A 17,315-nucleotide genomic window follows, 5' to 3' on the forward strand; every position below is an offset into this window, starting at 1 on the left:
ACTGATAAAGCATGTTCTGGCTCAGGGTTGAATGTGTTTGATATGACACACACTGATAAAGCATGTTCTGGCTCAGGGTTGAATGTGTTTGATATGACACACACTGATAAAGCATGTTCTGGCTCAGGGTTGAATGTGTTTGATATGACACACACTGATAAAGCATGTTCTGGCTCAGGGTTGAATGTGTTTGATATGACACACACTGATAAAGCATGTTCTGGCTCAGGGTTGAATGTGTTTTAAATAGTGCTTAATCCACACTGTCTTCTCAAACCTCACATAGGAGATACTGTACAAAGCACATTTCCCTCAGAGTCTCCGTTACCAAATTGAATTGGACTCAATATTATCATTTCTTTGAATTGCATAACCTAAGCAAGACGAATTAGCTGTTATGTGCACTTAATGAAATAGTGCGGAGACTGTATAACTGGGCTATACTGTATGTGCAGATGGTAACAGTCTAGTCCCTGCCAAAATAATGCAGTGCTCTGAGTCCAGGCCGCATTACACACTCCTCAAAATGCAATGACCCACTTAGGAAATTACCCCGAGAGAGATTCCTAAGGAACGACGGATGACCACTTGGATAGAAAACAGTCATGGATAAACACACACACCCACACACCAACCCACCCACACACACACACACACACACCCACCCACCCACACACCCACACCCACACACACACACACACACACACACACACACACACACACACACACACACACACACACACACACACACACACACTGCCATGCACCCACATGGCTAATTAGCAACATGTGTATGCGAAGCTGGCAGCCAAACCTTCCACTACGCAATGCCCCAAAACTGCTCCCAAACACCCTCTAGCTAACGAATCAGGGAGATTTGGAGTGTTAATTAATTGGTCATTCATTCTAGTGGTCTTTATTCTGGCACTGTGGTTATATTACCCTACAATTACTTATAGCGCTTCTATCATGATATTTCCCAGTAGATTGAAACATATTGTATGCACACTGAAATGATTAATCTGTGACTTGAAGTGAATCTGAGGTACTTGCTACTTTGTTGGTGATGTCTTAGTCCAGGTGATGTTTGTCCCGTCAAGGCCAGGTTTCTATCACTCCGCCAATGATGATGTCACACCTGCTTCCATACAGTATGTTGGTCTTGCGTCATGGGAACCTGCATCTGCCAAAGAGTGCTGTGTGATGTCTCCAGCTGCTCCCCCATCTGTTGTTATGTCACTGGGTGGGCGAGGAGCTCCAGGTGATAGGACTATTTGGAATTTTGGCCTCTCTTCCATGACACCAGTAAAACATGCACTCAGACCAAGGGTTAAGGTTTACTAGGGACACTGGCTTGAAGAAGCCTGAGAGGTGATGGCCATTAAAGACTGTGTGAAGCATGCCTTGTCTCTCTATGGGGAGCTAGCGCTAGCCTAACACTGTGGGTTAGCCTAGCGGTATGGGTTAGCCTAGTGGTATGGGTTAGCCTAGCGCTGTGGGTTAGCCTAGCGGTGTGGGCTAGCCTATTGGTGTGAGTTAGCCTAGCAGTGCTAAGCCCATTTTACAGGAGCAGCCTGGACCCGGTGTGTGTATTAGTCTACGCTAATGCCTTCCAGATGACATGCCTTACCCTGCTATACAGTCTCACAAAACGGATGATTGTTCCATGGGTTCTCCCTCCTAACGAGGAACATGTGTGGTGGGGAGTGTGTGTGAGTGTATAGAGATGCGTGTGGAGAGGGACTGGGATGGAAGGAGTGAAGGAGGGGAATGCTTCCACGTTCTCATCCTCTTGGCAAATTAGGTGAAACTGTGGCAGATTTGTAATCCATTGAAGCGGAAAGTAATGGCTGGAAATGAAAGCACAAGCCAGATCACCTTCACAATGCAGAAAGAGAAATGAGGGGAGTCAGTGCAGCCCAGTTTGCGGACCAATTTGTCATTGGTATTAATATTCATAATCACGAATTCATTGTGAATATACACATAACTAACTCATCAGGTCTTTATATGAATGAATGTGCTATCCTATCCATGCACTATGTCATATGCCTGTCTTATTCATGTGATTTAATACAGTATTTGATTGTGTGTGTTTCAGAGCGGGGCTCCCAGGGCCAGATAGACCTGACCGAGCTGATCGGCATTCCTCTCCCCCCATCGGTCTCCTTCATCACAGGGTTCGAGGGCTACCCGGCGTACAGCTTCGGGCCCGATGCCAACGTTGGCCGCCTCACCAAGTCCTTCATCCCCGACCCCTTCTACCGTGACTTTGCCATGACCGTCACCGCCAAGCCCACCACGCAGCGCGGCGGGGTCCTCTTCGCAATCACCGACGCCTACCAGCGGGTGGTGCACCTGGGGGTGGCGTTGAGCCCCGTGGAGGATGGGTCTCAGCGGGTGCTCCTTTACTACACCGACCCGGGGGATGGGAGCACCAAGGAGGCGGCCAGCTTCAAGCTGGGTGACCTGACGGGGAGGTGGGCCCGCTTCACGCTGACGGTGCAGGGGGCGGAGGTGCGCCTCTACATGGACTGTGAGGAGTACCACCGCGTGGCCTTCCAGAGGAGCCCGGAGCCCCTCACCTTTGAGGCCAGCTCGGGCATCTTCGTGGGCAACGCCGGTGGCACAGGGCTGGACAGGTTTGTGGTAAGTTGACAGGTGGGGTTTTGTTTTTGTGGTGTTTTTGCTTCTTTTTGTGTATGAGTGGAGGTGTTGGGGGGTTATTTTACGTTGGTTAGGCCTATAGTGTGTTTGTGTTTAGTGTCCTCTGCTTGGTTTTCATGCGCCTGGTTGCTGTTTGGCTGCATGGTTGCTGTTTGGCTGCATGGTTGCTGTTTGGGCCTCAACCCTTCCAGAATGAAATCAGATCTCGGTCTGATTTAAATGTTCGATTCCATAATGATTTTCCTCAGCACTACAATGATTAAATTGAGAGTGTGCCCCAAACCCAATAGTAATGAGTCCCAAAACGGAGTGTTCAGAAGTGGTCATCAGGGCTTGCCACAGGCTGGCAGCATGGCTCGCCTCCATAGGCTTTGAATGACTTCACGGTCGATTGCCTGGGAAAGAGACAGTAGGGTGAGTCATTGTGGAGAACTTGACTAAGAGCTGGGCTCACCACTTCTGCTGACATCATGGTCAGCCATTTTGATTTTAAGGCATGAAAAACCCTGATGCAACATTATGGCAATAGCAGAGGATAGAGGACTGAATGACCTATACATCTTTATAAGATATACAATAAATGCTATGAATTAGCATGTGAATGCTTGTGGAATGAACATATCGTGCCACAAACCAGTGTTCACCTAGCCGGAGAGTGTTTACTTAACTCTGAATTTCTTGTAAAATGGATAGATGAAGAGAAAATGGAGATTGCTTAACTAGTTTTAATCAGACTGCGTATGTCACGATCGTCGTAAGGAACGGACCAAAATGCAGCGTGGTATGTGTTCATGATGATATTTTAATTAAAGAAAGCACTGAACACTGAATACAAAACAATAAACGAATGTGAAGCTAAATGAGAACTGTGCTGTCACAAGCAACTAACATAGACAATCACCCACAAACAAACAGTGAAACTCAGGCTACCTAAGTATGATTCTCAATCAGAGACAACTAATGACACCTGCCTCTGATTGAGAACCATACTAGGCCGAAACATAGAAATCCCCAAATCATAGAAAAACAAACATAGACTGCCCACCCCAACTCACGCCCTGACCAACCTAGATAATGACAAAACAAAGGAAATAAAGGTCAGAACGTGACAGCGTATGTGACTCGAACCCAGCTCTTCTGCGAGCCACAAGACTGTGTTATCCCATTGATCTAAATCCTGGCATTACAATGCAGTTTATTTCACCCTTAGATATAAAATAACCAATCAATTGCTACTTCCACTCCACCATACCACTACTTAATGTTGTACTAATCTAAACAGAGTGGATGAACTAATAAATCATTGCCTGCTTCAGTTTTAAAGTGCACCAAAAAGCTCATTTCAAGCAGCTATTTTCCTCTCATTAAAGTTTCATTGGAGCGATGGGTTGGTAGATTCCAAGAAATACAGTTAACCTTGGGGAGAGGAGCAGGAAACTCTCTCTCTTCCAACCTGCTTGTTTCAACCTGCACCCGCCTATCTCTTCTCACCTAGCACCCGGGAGCAAAGCAGACTGCTCGCTGATCAGAGCCTTTCACTCTATAAATCACTCTGTGTTCATTGCTCATCTTCCTTTAGTCCTCTCTCTTTCTCTTGCTCTGCCAAGAGGGTGCATGCGCATGAGTGTGCGTGTGTGTGTGCGTGAGTGTGTGCGTGCGTGCATGTGTGCGCGTGCTTGTGGGCGTGAGTGTGAGCGTGTGTGTGCGTGCTTGCAGCCAGGCAGTCATGGTAGTCATACCATGCTGGTTTGGGACCAGTGGTCTTCAGTAACAGCCAGTTCTGATAGTGACCATGTTTGTTTTATTTCTAAATACATTTAAGCGTTAGCTGAAATCTTGCAAAGAGACTTTGTGTAACCCTGACGTAAGCAGCATATGTTTTAGATGTTCTACTTGATAGGACCGTTCATTGTGTAACTTACCATCACAACACAAGACCTTCGCGTCTGCAGTCTTTGCAACAGTTACTCGGTTCCAACAGACATGGTTGTTTATGCAGTGTGGTGGCTTGTGCTGTGAGGAAAACCCTCCTCTTGCTGTGTGCCTGTTGGTGTCTGCTGTAGCCAGCTTGTTGTTACCCTGCCAAACAGTGTGCAGAAAAGTTTAGTCAGTCTAGCCAATGCTCCTCAGATTACAGGCAGGCCGTGAGATAACGTTACTGATCCAGTAAGGTCTGAGGAAGAGAGAGGTACACCACTCCCCCCTCCTCCCCATCTGCAGCCAAGAGACAATCCAGCTCGGCTGAGACATGGCTCTCTGTGCCTTTGGCCACATCCCCATCCTCATAAATCTAAGCTCACTACTCCCCTCCGCCACAGGGATGCATACTCTTACCATACTAAGTGTACCCTCTGGCTGAGGGTAGCTGCTTCTAGCTGCTTTTATATGTCCCTCGTTTCATTTACTGTAAATGTCCCTTTTCTTAAATAATGTGGATTTGCAAGTTGCATTTTATTGTACAGCTTTTACTGCTATATTTGTGTTTACTTGGTCGTGTCAAATCTGTTTACTTCATGCTTCTGCTGTTGATGCTTCTTTTTGTGTTTATGTCTGAGTCCTGTTAGATTAGTAACATATAGCCAATAGTGGACATGGATCAAAACAACACTATTGGGGGGGGCGATGCTCTGCAGCCGGCCCGGTGCTGCTTCCAGCCTCTCGTACAGTATGTACTGTTTGTGTTTGTAGCGTCTGAGGAGTCGGGATGAACATAAAACAGCAAAAAGAAGAACAGCCGATTCACATTGGACAGTAGAGCTCAATTCTATTATTATGTCTTTGCTCAGTTGTGTCATCGTAGGGGTGAAAAGCAATATCAGTAGTCTACCGTAGCATTCCAGCAATATTACAGATCAGGGGTGGGATTCGGGCCCTTAGAGCAGCTTTTAAAAAAAAGTCTCGCCCATCAGGCACTGGGATCACACACTGTGAGCAATGCACACAAACGCATACAATGTCATTGCAATCACACAGCTGCTGATCAGTATGGGTCAGCAGCACCCCCTGTAGGTCACAGCTGCAGTGTTGAGCAGGGTTTCCCAAACTCGGTCCTCGGGACACCAGGGGGTGCGCTTTTGGACTTTGCCCTAGCACTACACAGCTGATTCAAATAATCAACGAATCATCAGCTGAACGCGATTGATGGTAGTGTTTCCTATTTGGAAGGCTCACTGATCGCAATGCTTTTAATTCAAGTTTAATTCAACAAAATCCTTGATTGTGCTGTACCGTGCTCTTCTCGCGTCCCTTTTCTATTCAAAGATTAAGATTGATCTCAGAAAAGCTCATGAAACTTTGAATTAATCAGAGCTCTCTGTTGCATGGCACATTTGTTGTTTATCTGCAAACTCTGTTTACAGCATCAACAGATGGACTTGATTTGGTTGACCCAGATTGATCCTGCCTCTCTTCTCCCTCCCCTCCTCTCCTCTCTTCTCCCTCTCTCCCCTCCACTTGTTTCCTAGAAGATTTGTTGGATTAAAAACAGGTGTTTGTCCTCTGGATAGAACCCACAAATAGATTTACCAAGCACGCCTTTGTCCGTTTGCAGCACTTCTGTTATTCATTGCTAGAGTGGGATCTATGTTCTGTTCGAGTTATAGCAGTTTAAAGGTTGCTTGTCTTGAATAGTTATTGTCAGTAAGACTAGAGGCACCTGTTCGCCATACTTGAAATGCTGATTTCAATTGCAGTAAAAGGTTGTGGAATGGTATTACTAATGGGAGTGAGAGTGAGAATGGTCATTCATTTGGTGTGTGTGTGTGTGTGTGTGTGTGTGTGTGTGTGTGTGTGTGTGTGTGTGTGTGTGTGTGTGTGTGTGTGCATATGGGTGCAAGGGCACAAGGGTTCATGCATTGACTGTGAGTGTGTACACTAGTGTTATTGTGACTTAACGTCTCCCCCCTCTCTCTCTCTCTGTCTCTCTCTCTCTCTCTGTCTCTCTCTCTCTCTGTCTCTCTCTCTCTCTCTCTCCCCCCCAGGGTTCTATTCAGCAGCTGGTTCTGAAGGGGGACCCCTCGGCCCCAGATGACCAGTGTGAGGAGGACGACCCCTATGTGAGTGTGTCCCCTTAATCCCAATACTCTACCTTTAAGGACAATTCCACCCAAAAACTATATTTTTAAGGGTCTACACCTGTTGTATTCGGCGCATGTGACTAATAACATTTGATTTGATTTGATATAGTCCCAAACATGTGTTGCATGTCAGCAATCAAGTTAAGATATGTAACTTTCCAAATACAGATGGCATTTCCGCCATACAACTATCACCTATGAAATATGTTCAAATGAATCCTCATAAAGGAAAGAATGCAATGAGAGGCTATTTAAGGCTGTTGGAGCAGTGTTTGTGGTTAACACCAGAGACAGTGGTAAGGTACTGTACAGGGGCTCGCCTCGCTGCAAGATTCACTGATATCCTCAAAGCTTGAGGTCGAAGTTGCCCTCCAACAGGTGTGCTTGGATCAGATGACTCCACCCCCAATACTAAAACTATTATGAAAATGTTAAATCTGACCTTGAATCAGTGCTAATGGGCTGAACTACGACCGACCGACTCCATCAAACCTGAGAAAGGCTCATGATGAATGGGCTCATCACCCCCTCTTGTGGTTGTGAGAGAGCATCACAGGACTGTGTGAAAGAGTCTGGTCTGCAGCCTGCAGGGCTTTACAGATTGTTTTGGTTGATTAGATTTCTTTGTATTTCCCCCCCTCTGTTTTCATCTCTGTTTTTTAAGTATTTCCACATGCATAAGCCTGAGTTATTGCTACTTGGAAAAGCATTAGATAATTGGCTTGTGATTGAATATGTAAAAAAAAAAAAAAAGGAGATTGCAAATTCATGAGTCATAATTTAAATGGTATGTTATGACAAGGTTGCTACTAGAGTAATTCCATTGTAATTCTCTTTCAGGCATCTGGGTATGGGAGTGGAGACGACTCCTTCGATGACACAGAAACTCTGGACGAAGTGAAGAAGGTAGTGGAGGAGAGAGAGTACATTATGGTGAGTGACACGCACGCACGTACAGACCCAACCACGTACAGTATATTAACATGCAGACATATTTTATCCCACGCTCATAACCCACAAGGATAGTTTACGAAATACTTCAATTGAAACGTCAACAAAATGTACACCTTCTAAATCCATACTTCCACAGTGTTTTTACAGTACATCCAGAATCAAAGGGCCTGGGATCATTCCAATTGAAAAATGTCCTGCTAATAGGGCCAGTTAGGTGGGAGACGTGGAGATATGCCGTTCCTCCTGCCAGGTTCTCCATGTGAGAAATGCTCTTAGCTCAGCCAGATCTGGCCTGATGTTCTTGGAACCGCGTCTGGGAGGAAAACATTTCCTCTTCTGAATATCAGCTGCTTTCTGACACATCTGTGCTCCACTCCCCCATATCTCACCACAGCCATTTAGATAAGAACACATTGGTTATTCCCAGAGATGGAAATGAAGCTTGCTCGTTTGATATGGAGTCCATTAGAAGAGGTCTGAGTGAGTTCTGCATCCAAAAACATGTTACTGTCTGTCTCACTCCCACTCCTCTGCTGTATCCTTCTGCCCGTTTGGAGGGAGACGTATTGGTCTTTAGCTTGAAGGACATTTTCATGCCTCAAAAAAGGATCTAACGTTGACAGACACATCCCATGCTACAGTATATGTCGTGGAGATCATGCTCTGTTGACAAGATACTTGACACTGCCTTCCGTCATCTTTTCAGTGCATTGAACTTTCACATGGACCCCAAGCAGACTGCTTAACATCACACCTGCTTAGTCATTCACTGATGCTTGGCAGAGTTTCTCTTCCAATATCCCATTAGCTTTTTCTCTCCAATTACCAGGGAATGGATATGATCTGAAAGAATGTGACGAGATCAAAAGTTGAGTAGGAGAGACCACACCGTGTGCAGGTCAATGGGAATTTTCCAGGACACTTAGTACATGGAGATTAGTAACCCAACTTTGAAGCACCACATGGTTGTGGTTAGTTAGTTAGGCAACACACTACCAAGGCTACTTACTTCTCTCTCTCCCCTTCGCTCTCTTGTGGTCTCTCTCTCTCGCTCTCTGTCTCTCTTTCATTCTCTTTCTCTGTGTCTCTGTCTCCCTCATTCTCTGTTTCTGTCTCTCATTCTCTCTCTGCCCTTCTCTCTTGCTGTCTCTCTTTATCTCTCTCACTCTCTCTCTCTCTCACGCTCTCTGTCTCTATCTCCCCTTCTCTCTTTTGCGGTCTTTCTCTCTCTCTCTCTCTCTCTCTCTCTCTCTCTCATTCTCTCTCTCCCCTTCTCCCTGTCTCTCCCTCTCCATCTCCCTGTCTCTCTCTCCAGCTGTGTGTGAAGGTTGGACTTTGTGTGGTCTACACTATCCTCCCTTACCTCTCCTTGAGGCTGCTCCCACTCACAGCTTGTTTGTGTCCTCTGTCCTAGCTGGCATTGGGGTAGATTTGGCTAATGTGGAATCTTTGGATTTTCGGAGGGAAAACTGGTCCCAGATCTGTGCCCATGGGCGGCTTCATCCGAGAGCATAGGATGTACTGAGGCAGGGGAGGATGTCTCTGGCATTCCAAGTGTGCTTGTGGATCCGGTCCCAGCGTTTTCCTGCATAGCTGGTTTGGCAGGGCTCCTGGTCCGTCAGCCCACACACACACAAACACATTCATACACACATATGCATGCTCACACATACAAATACAAACATAAACACACACACACACACACACATAAACACACGTCCACATACATAAGCTATGAGCCAGAGAAGGAGAGAAAACACACCATGCAGCTCCTCTGCCCCCTATTGGAAAATAGTATGAATTAGGCAGTACGAGAAGATTTGAATCCTAAGCAACCTGCATAGACATTATTTGAAGTACAATAGACCAACATAGCTACTGTAGTAGGTCAAAGCTGTGTGCTGGAAAACCTTGGTAGAGCATGGGTGAAGTAGGCTTTCTGGTGCTCATGTGAATTTCCTTTTTCAGCTTTCTTACCTGCCTACTTCTCACTTAAAACATATTTTAGCATTTATTTAAAAAATGTATTGAAAATAATATAAAAGCACACACAATCAAAACCACAGGTCACAATTACAATAGAGGATCGAATTACATCAAATGATTTTACAACATCACAGTATTGCCACAGTTGTAAATGTGTAGTTTTAAGTGTTTACAATTACCATTTTATTACTACAATGATGATTGATTATACAGCCACCCCCAACCCCCACCCCGCCACCCCTGCCACTTTTTAAAACATTTATTTTGTCAGAAAAAGTTTGAGTTTCAGAAAAACATATATAATCCTAACAGGGTGGACATTTGGAGCCTAAATTAGTCATAGCTCTGTGGGTGATTGAGATTAATAAGATAGCATAATGGTCAACACTTGAAGAGGATTTAACTTCTATATGAAATGTCTTTTGTCATTTTATGAATTTTCTCTATAATTTAGCTCAACAGGATGGAAATGTACGAGTGAGGCAAGCAGACTAACACGAAACATGTAAAAATAGATGTATATTTATTTAGCTTTGCACCATTGTTTTCCCATCAAACAAATAATGATACTTCCTGAACCACATGTCATTGTGGGAAGAGGCTGTTTTCTTAAAGGAGAATTACTACAAACTAACAGGGTAGAAAGTGATATCAGGGACACACAGAAAGGGTTAAATACAATAATAATTAATATAATAATCATGAAAAAAAAAAAGTTTTGATGACAGATTTTAACTAGTACTATAAAATAATAAAGGGGGGTTGCCTTAATCGACATCCACGTCTTCAGTGCCCGGGGAACAGTGGGTTAGAGATTCGATCCAGCAACCTTTCAGTTACTGGCAACAACGCTCTAACCGCTAGGCTACCTGCCGACGCCACTGCACCTCAGCTTCCATAATCTGATTATTTGATGTGGATGTGCTCCAGGATATTCTCAAGGAGACACTTGTGAGACAGTTTCTTCTTGAGAACTTTCATCTTTCTCAAAGTGGCATTGAATGCATGAATCACCTTTCTATCCACACACCTGACCGTTTTCACCAGCTGATCTCTCATCCTTTCAAAGTTTTTATTTTGTCCTGAAACTCATTCACCTTGTTCTCCTTTTCACAAATATCCACAATCAAAGAATACATACAGTGCCTTGCGAAAGTATTCGGCCCCCTTGAACTTTGCGACCTTTTGCCACATTTCAGGCTTCAAACATAAAGATATAAAACTGTATTTTTTTGTGAAGAATCAACAAGTGGGACACAATCATGAAGTGGAACGACATTTATTGGATATTTCAAACTTTTTTAACAAATCAAAAACTGAAAAATTGGGCGTGCAAAATTATTCAGCCCCTTTACTTTCAGTGCAGCAAACTCTCTCCAGAAGTTCAGTGAGGATCTCTGAATGATCCAATGTTGACCTAAATGACTAATGATGATAAATACAATCCACCTGTGTTTAATCAAGTCTCCGTATAAATGCACCTGCACTGTGATAGTCTCAGAGGTCCGTTTAAATCGCAGAGAGCATCATGAAGAACAAGGAACACACCAGGCAGGTCCGAGATACTGTTGTGAAGAAGTTTAAAGCCGGATTTGGATACACAAAGATTTCCCAAGCTTTAAACATCCCAAGGAGCACTGTGCAAGCGATAATATTGAAATGGAAGAAGTATCAGACCACTGCAAATCTACCAAGACCTGGCCGTCCCTCTAAACTTTCAGCTCATACAAGGAGAAGACTGATCAGAGATGCAGCCAATAGGCCCATGATCACTCTGGATGAACTGCAGAGATCTACAGCTGAGGTGGGAGACTCTGTCCATAGGACAACAATCAGTCGTATATTGCACAAATCTGGCCTTTATGGAAGAGTGGCAAGAAGAAAGCCATTTCTTAAAGATATCCATAAAAAGTGTTGTTTAAAGTTTGCCACAAGCCACCTGGGAGACACACCAAACATGTGGAAGAAGGTGCTCTGGTCATATGAAACCAAAATTGAACTTTTTGGCAACAATGCAAAACGTTATGTTTGGCGTAAAAGCAACACAGCTGAACACACCATCCCCACTGTCAAACATGGTGATGGCAGCATCATGGTTTGGGCCTGCTTTTCTTCAGCAGGGACAGGGAAGATGGTTAAAATTGATGGGAAGATGGATGGAGCCAAATACAGGACCATTCTGGAAGAAAACCTGATGGAGTCTGCAAAAGACCTGAGACTGGGACGGAGATTTGTCTTCCAACAAGACAATGATCCAAAACATAAAGCAAAATCTACAATGGAATGGTTCAAAAATTAACATATCCAGGTGTTAGAATGGCCAAGTCAAAGTCCAGACCTGAATCCAATCGAGAATCTGTGGAAAGAACTGAAAACTGCTGTTCACAAATGCTCTCCATCCAACCTCACTGAGCTCGAGCTGTTTTGCAAAGAGGAATGGGGAAAAAATGTCAGTCTCTCGATGTGCAAAACTGATAGAGACATACCCCAAGCGACTTACAGCTGTAATCGCAGCAAAAGGTGGCGCTACAACGTATTAACTTAAGGGGGCTGAATAATTTTGCACGCCCAATTTTTCAGTTTTTGATTTGTTAAAAAAGTTTGAAATATCCAATAAATGTCGTTCCACTTCATGATTGTGTCCCACTTGTTGTTGATTCTTCACAAAAAAATACAGTTTTATATCTTTATGTTTGAAGCCTGAAATGTGGCAAAAGGTCGCAAAGTTCAAGGGGGCCGAATACTTTCGCAAGGCACTGTATTTTTCCCCAGTTTGCTGTTACACTTTCTCATGATGGGTTTCATTCCAGCTCGTGTTGGACTCCACAACAACATGGTAGAGGCAACAACATCAAAATCATCCCCGCTGTCTGCCAATGGTGACGATCACAGGATCAAACTTTCCAGGGGTGTCAATGGCAAACATTTCCAAGCCCTGGGTTCAGAATGTGTTCACAAGAGTTGATGAAAGTTGTTCAAATAAAGTTATGTAATAATCCACCAGAGAACCAGAAAAGTCATCTGAGTCGTATGTAGTTTGCCCAGTAAGGACTGAAAGTCAATTCTGAAAAAGCAACAAATTATCATGGCAACAATTCAACCAAACATTCCAAATTCTTGGCTTTTCCTAGGGCGACAAAACCAATCTTGCAGAACATGATGAACCTGACTCTAGCTGTATGTTCAAATTATGCATTGTTTTAAATTTCTTCCCGCTCTCCCCCTAAACCCTCAGCCAGAGGAGCCAATGATCACCCCAGTGCGTGCCCCTCCCACAGAGGCAGCGCCCAGTGACGATGAGGAGGATGCTGGCGAGACCTCGGGTCAGGAAGTGGAGCTGACCGCTGAGAGAGGTGAGAGAGAGGAGGAAGACTGTACACAATTTATTAATTTATGATCATTTGAAATGAAAATTCACTGCGTGAACATGTTATTATGCCTTGTGGTATTTACATGAATAGCCACTAGGTGGCGGTAAAACATGGTGAGGTAAGGAGCCATATACTGTACATTTGTATTGATGATTTTGTGTCTTTGGCCACAGGAACAAGTCAGACAGCGGATGCAGCCTATAGACCAGGAAGTGTAAGTATCAGTTGTTGACTTGAATGAATGAGATGGAATAGGATGTAACTGAAGACCTGGAGTGTGTTACCTGATCTATAACAGTGGTTGTCAAATCTGTCGTTAGTTGTAGTCCTGAACTAGCTCATCTGATTCACCTAGTCAAAGGCTTGATAATTTGTTGACAAGTTGAATCAGGTGTGCTAGCTCAGTAGTTCAAGTACATGGAGTGGCTGGGGGTCCTGGAAGAGCGTTTGAGAACCCCTGCCCTATTGTACCTGACGAGCCATCAATAACAAATAATTTATTGCCAATATACCAGACATACCACACTTTGCTAGCTTGTTCTAAAACATCCTTTCATGGTGTGAGCCTACTCTCTCCCTCCAGGCGACGCCCAGTCAGAAAGGAGAGCGAGGAGACCCAGGGCCAGCCGGACCCCCTGGCTCCCCCGGCCCCCCAGGCCCGCAAAGCCCGTTAGGCGATGGCTCCTCTGGGGAGGGAGAGCCAGGACCAAGGGGCCCCCAGGGGCCTCAGGGACCAGCAGGAACACCCGGAGCACCCGGCAACGACGGCCAGCCAGTAAGAGCCTGTTTGTTAGCACAACATCCCCTCCCTTCACCACCCATTGATCATGTTTATCAGCACTACATTGTAATTGGGCAAAATCGCAGTAGTATCTGGTTACGGTCAATTCATTCGTTCTCTTTGGCTCTTAGACAGTTCCTGCCAAACACCAGACAACACCCTGCCTGATTTGTCATGCTACGCAATGCACAATAAACACAGTGAGAGCTCGGCAGTTGGCAAGCGATAGGGGAGCATTCTCTATTCTCCGTCTCACATTGTGAACATGCTATCCTTTTTATTTGTGTGGTTTGGCCCGCCCGGCATATCTTTCACCAGAATAGTTCAGTTCAATTGGCGTTCTCTCTCTGTAATTCTGTCTCTATAAACATCTGCTATTGTCTATTTTAATGGCCTATTTAGGTGGTTTCAGGCCTTCGGCCGTTGTCCATGACAGCTTTATTGTCATCTTGTTCAGTGGTTGAGAAGGGCAGTTTTTGATGTAGCTGATGTATGTTTATGGGGTCAAAAATAGTTTGGGGTCTTTTATATTGTTGTTTTCTTTGTTCTCCAGGGCAGTGGAGGGAAAGATGGTGACCCAGTAAGTATTCTTCATGTCATTGCTCAATATGACTTGTGCTTCATTTCTATGGACTTCAAGCTTTCATTATTACTCGACTCACACATCTTTGAGTTGAGATCACTACACTGTGTAAATTAAACTATTAGTCTACTTACAGTAATTGTTTCAGTGTTAGGCCCTACAGTACACAATACATAAGACTTGACCCTGTTGTCCTGCTACATACAATGACTGCCAACCTCTCTCTTTCTCAAGAACACTGTACACATGCCACAGCTTCCCAGGCACACACACACACAACCACACACACACACAACCACACACACACAACCACACACACACAACCACACACACACACACACACACACCACAGGAGGTTGGTGGTACCTTAATTGGGGAGAGTGGGCTCATAGTAATGGCTGGAGTGGAATAGTTGGAATGGTATCAAATACATCAAACACATAATTTCCATGTGTTTGGTGACATTCCATTCAGTCCATTTCGTCCATTATTATGAGTCGTTCTCCCCTCAGCAGCCCCCTATGAAACACACACACACACACACAACCTGCCAATATCTCACATGTGTGCACCAGACCCAGTACTTTAGCCAATAATGGAGGAAAGGGGGATATAGTGATTTAAAAATGATTTACATAAATTAGGAAAGTTTAGTTCATTGTGCATGCATCTCCAACAGCTGTAGTCCAAAATGGCTGACTATTTATTTACAACTCATGTCCCTATCTTCTACAGTGGTCTCTCTAGCTGTTTTTCATCTGTTTCACCTGCCCACCTATGGGGTGGGATATAGGTCCTGCTTATATGTGGTACATCTGTGTGTGTACGTCTGTGTGTGTGTGTCTGCATGTGTGTGTGTGTGTGTGTGTGTGTGTGTGTGTGTGTGTGTGTGTGTGTGTGTGTGTGTGTGTGTGTGTGTGTGTGTGTGTGTGTGTGTGGCGTGTGTGTCTGCATGTGTGCACACAGTCATAAAGGGGCTTCAGAAGAGATTAGATAACTGTTGTAGTGAATACCGGGGTGAATGTTTTCTTTGAACACTGTGTTTATGGAGTGAGATATAACTTGAGGAAGGGCCACACATGAATCCAATCTCCAACTCCTGCCAATCCCCCAATCATTGTTAGAAAGCCTACAGTACAGTACACAACCCATGTGGATTTCTATATATGTTTCAACCAGCAGCCATTTCTCATGTTGATAATACTCACTTGCTGTGTTCCTACCACAGGGAGAAAATGGAGTTCAGGGATTCCCAGGCTTGCCAGGAGATCCTGGTCCCAAAGGAGACAAGGTGAAAAACACATAGTGTATAACATCACGGTTACAGAGGGTACATGATGTACTAGTGACCTACAGGTTTTAGCATCTACAAGGTCATGGGGGACTGTCACTGAATAGTTCAGCAGTGTTCTACGTCATTACATTATTCATCTAGAAGAGCACCAACACACTCGATTCAACTAATCAAGGGCTGGCGATGAATTGAATCAGGTGTGTTAGTGCTGGCCTTGAACAAATCCCCCTACAGGCTCCCGTGCCCTGGGATTGGATTGAGAAACACTGATCTAGTTGGTTGTTGTGTTTGACCCTGGATTGTGTGTTGTTGTTGACCCCTGTAGGGTGATCCTGGAGTGGGCAAACCTGGTTCCCCCGGTCCTCCCGGGCCACCGGGTCGACCCAACTCATCCAGATCCCTGGTATGTAGTGAAATGAACCACCCTGGATGTGTGGATTAATGGATGGATGGATGGAATAATTAGTTGATTGATTGATTCATCAGTTCATTGATTCATTGTAAGTTGATGTGGTTTGCAGAATGTTGTGGACGGTTCGGGCTTTGAGGACTTTGACAGCGACACAGAGATTATGACAGTGAGTGGCCATCCTTTTCAAAAACCTAGAATCCACCTGCTGTTGTTCTGCTCTCTGATTACAGCCACAAAGGCAGTTAGCATTAGCGTTAATGCATTATGACGGTTATGCTATTTGTTACCATTAATGGTAATATTATTTATTTTCTTCATCCAGGGTCCCCCTGGTCCACCGGGTTCTCCAGGGCTGCCTGGCCCCCCAGGTTCATCTGAGGGCCTCTCTGTGTCACCTGGAGCCCCTGGGACCCCCGGGAAGGATGGAGAGATGGGTAAACCTGGACAGCCTGTGAGTCACCCAACACTTTACTGAAACTCCATCACTCTCACTTATACTGTTAAAGCCAGTGAGTGGTAAGATGGTGCCATCCGTCTATCACTTGTAGTTCTAAGGGCCAATTAAGCAGCTGTTATAGCACACCCTGTGGAGAGGTCAGCATTGCTACATTCCAACCCACATTTGAAGGAGACTTCTAAAACCGCATTGTAGACACAACTAAACTCTGTGGTGGTGTTCCAGTCCCTTTTTCCATTGCTCACCTGGCCTCTGTTTCAGGTGATGCTGGGTTGGTTTAGTGGCTCTGGTTCTGGTTCTGGGTTCTGGGTTGGTATTAAACTCTGGTCATATCTATTCATTGAACCGATGGGCCAAAATGGCATAATTTCCCCCACAACTTCCCTTCATTCCCCATGTTTCTTAACATCAGGCATCTGTGGTTTTGTGTACTCTCTGTGCTGCAGAACCATGAACAAAGGGTGTGTGTGAGCTTACAAATCAATTTCTTAGAACAAATTGCTGCCAGATAATCAACAGCATGGAACTCCAGGTGTCTGCCACAAGATTTGGCAAACCCAGCAGCAACCTTCGGACAACCTTACAGCAATCCCTTCTGTTGCCCAGCACAACTATAACATCTCTGATCGCTACATGACAAGAGATGCCTGGAAACCATTTGGATAACGCATAATTCCCCTGCAACCCTGCAATTTGTTCCGTTTGCTTAAGCCTAGAACGTTCGGGAGGCCCAA

General features: G+C 44.8%; 1 protein-coding gene across 4 annotated transcripts in view; it reads left to right on the plus strand.

The window, feature by feature from the left end:
- The window catches only part of LOC110489791 (uncharacterized), an 82,448-nt gene that overhangs the window by 39,033 nt on the left and 26,100 nt on the right, over nucleotides 1-17,315 (plus strand). For all 4 annotated transcript variants that reach the window (XM_036944060.2, XM_036944062.2, XM_036944061.2 and 1 more), the window contains exons 3-13: nucleotides 2,102-2,649; nucleotides 6,648-6,722; nucleotides 7,584-7,676; nucleotides 12,919-13,036; nucleotides 13,228-13,268; nucleotides 13,638-13,829; nucleotides 14,389-14,415; nucleotides 15,647-15,709; nucleotides 16,038-16,115; nucleotides 16,234-16,290; nucleotides 16,447-16,575. In XM_036944060.2, the coding sequence (XP_036799955.1) occupies nucleotides 2,102-2,649; nucleotides 6,648-6,722; nucleotides 7,584-7,676; nucleotides 12,919-13,036; nucleotides 13,228-13,268; nucleotides 13,638-13,829; nucleotides 14,389-14,415; nucleotides 15,647-15,709; nucleotides 16,038-16,115; nucleotides 16,234-16,290; nucleotides 16,447-16,575 (1,421 nt within the window). The remainder of the gene's footprint in view (nucleotides 1-2,101; nucleotides 2,650-6,647; nucleotides 6,723-7,583; nucleotides 7,677-12,918; nucleotides 13,037-13,227; nucleotides 13,269-13,637; nucleotides 13,830-14,388; nucleotides 14,416-15,646; nucleotides 15,710-16,037; nucleotides 16,116-16,233; nucleotides 16,291-16,446; nucleotides 16,576-17,315) is intronic.

Source organism: Oncorhynchus mykiss, chromosome 15 (genome assembly GCF_057628025.1).
Source record: "Oncorhynchus mykiss isolate SJ-2025 chromosome 15, ASM5762802v1, whole genome shotgun sequence".
NCBI classification, from domain to species: domain Eukaryota; kingdom Metazoa; phylum Chordata; class Actinopteri; order Salmoniformes; family Salmonidae; genus Oncorhynchus; species Oncorhynchus mykiss.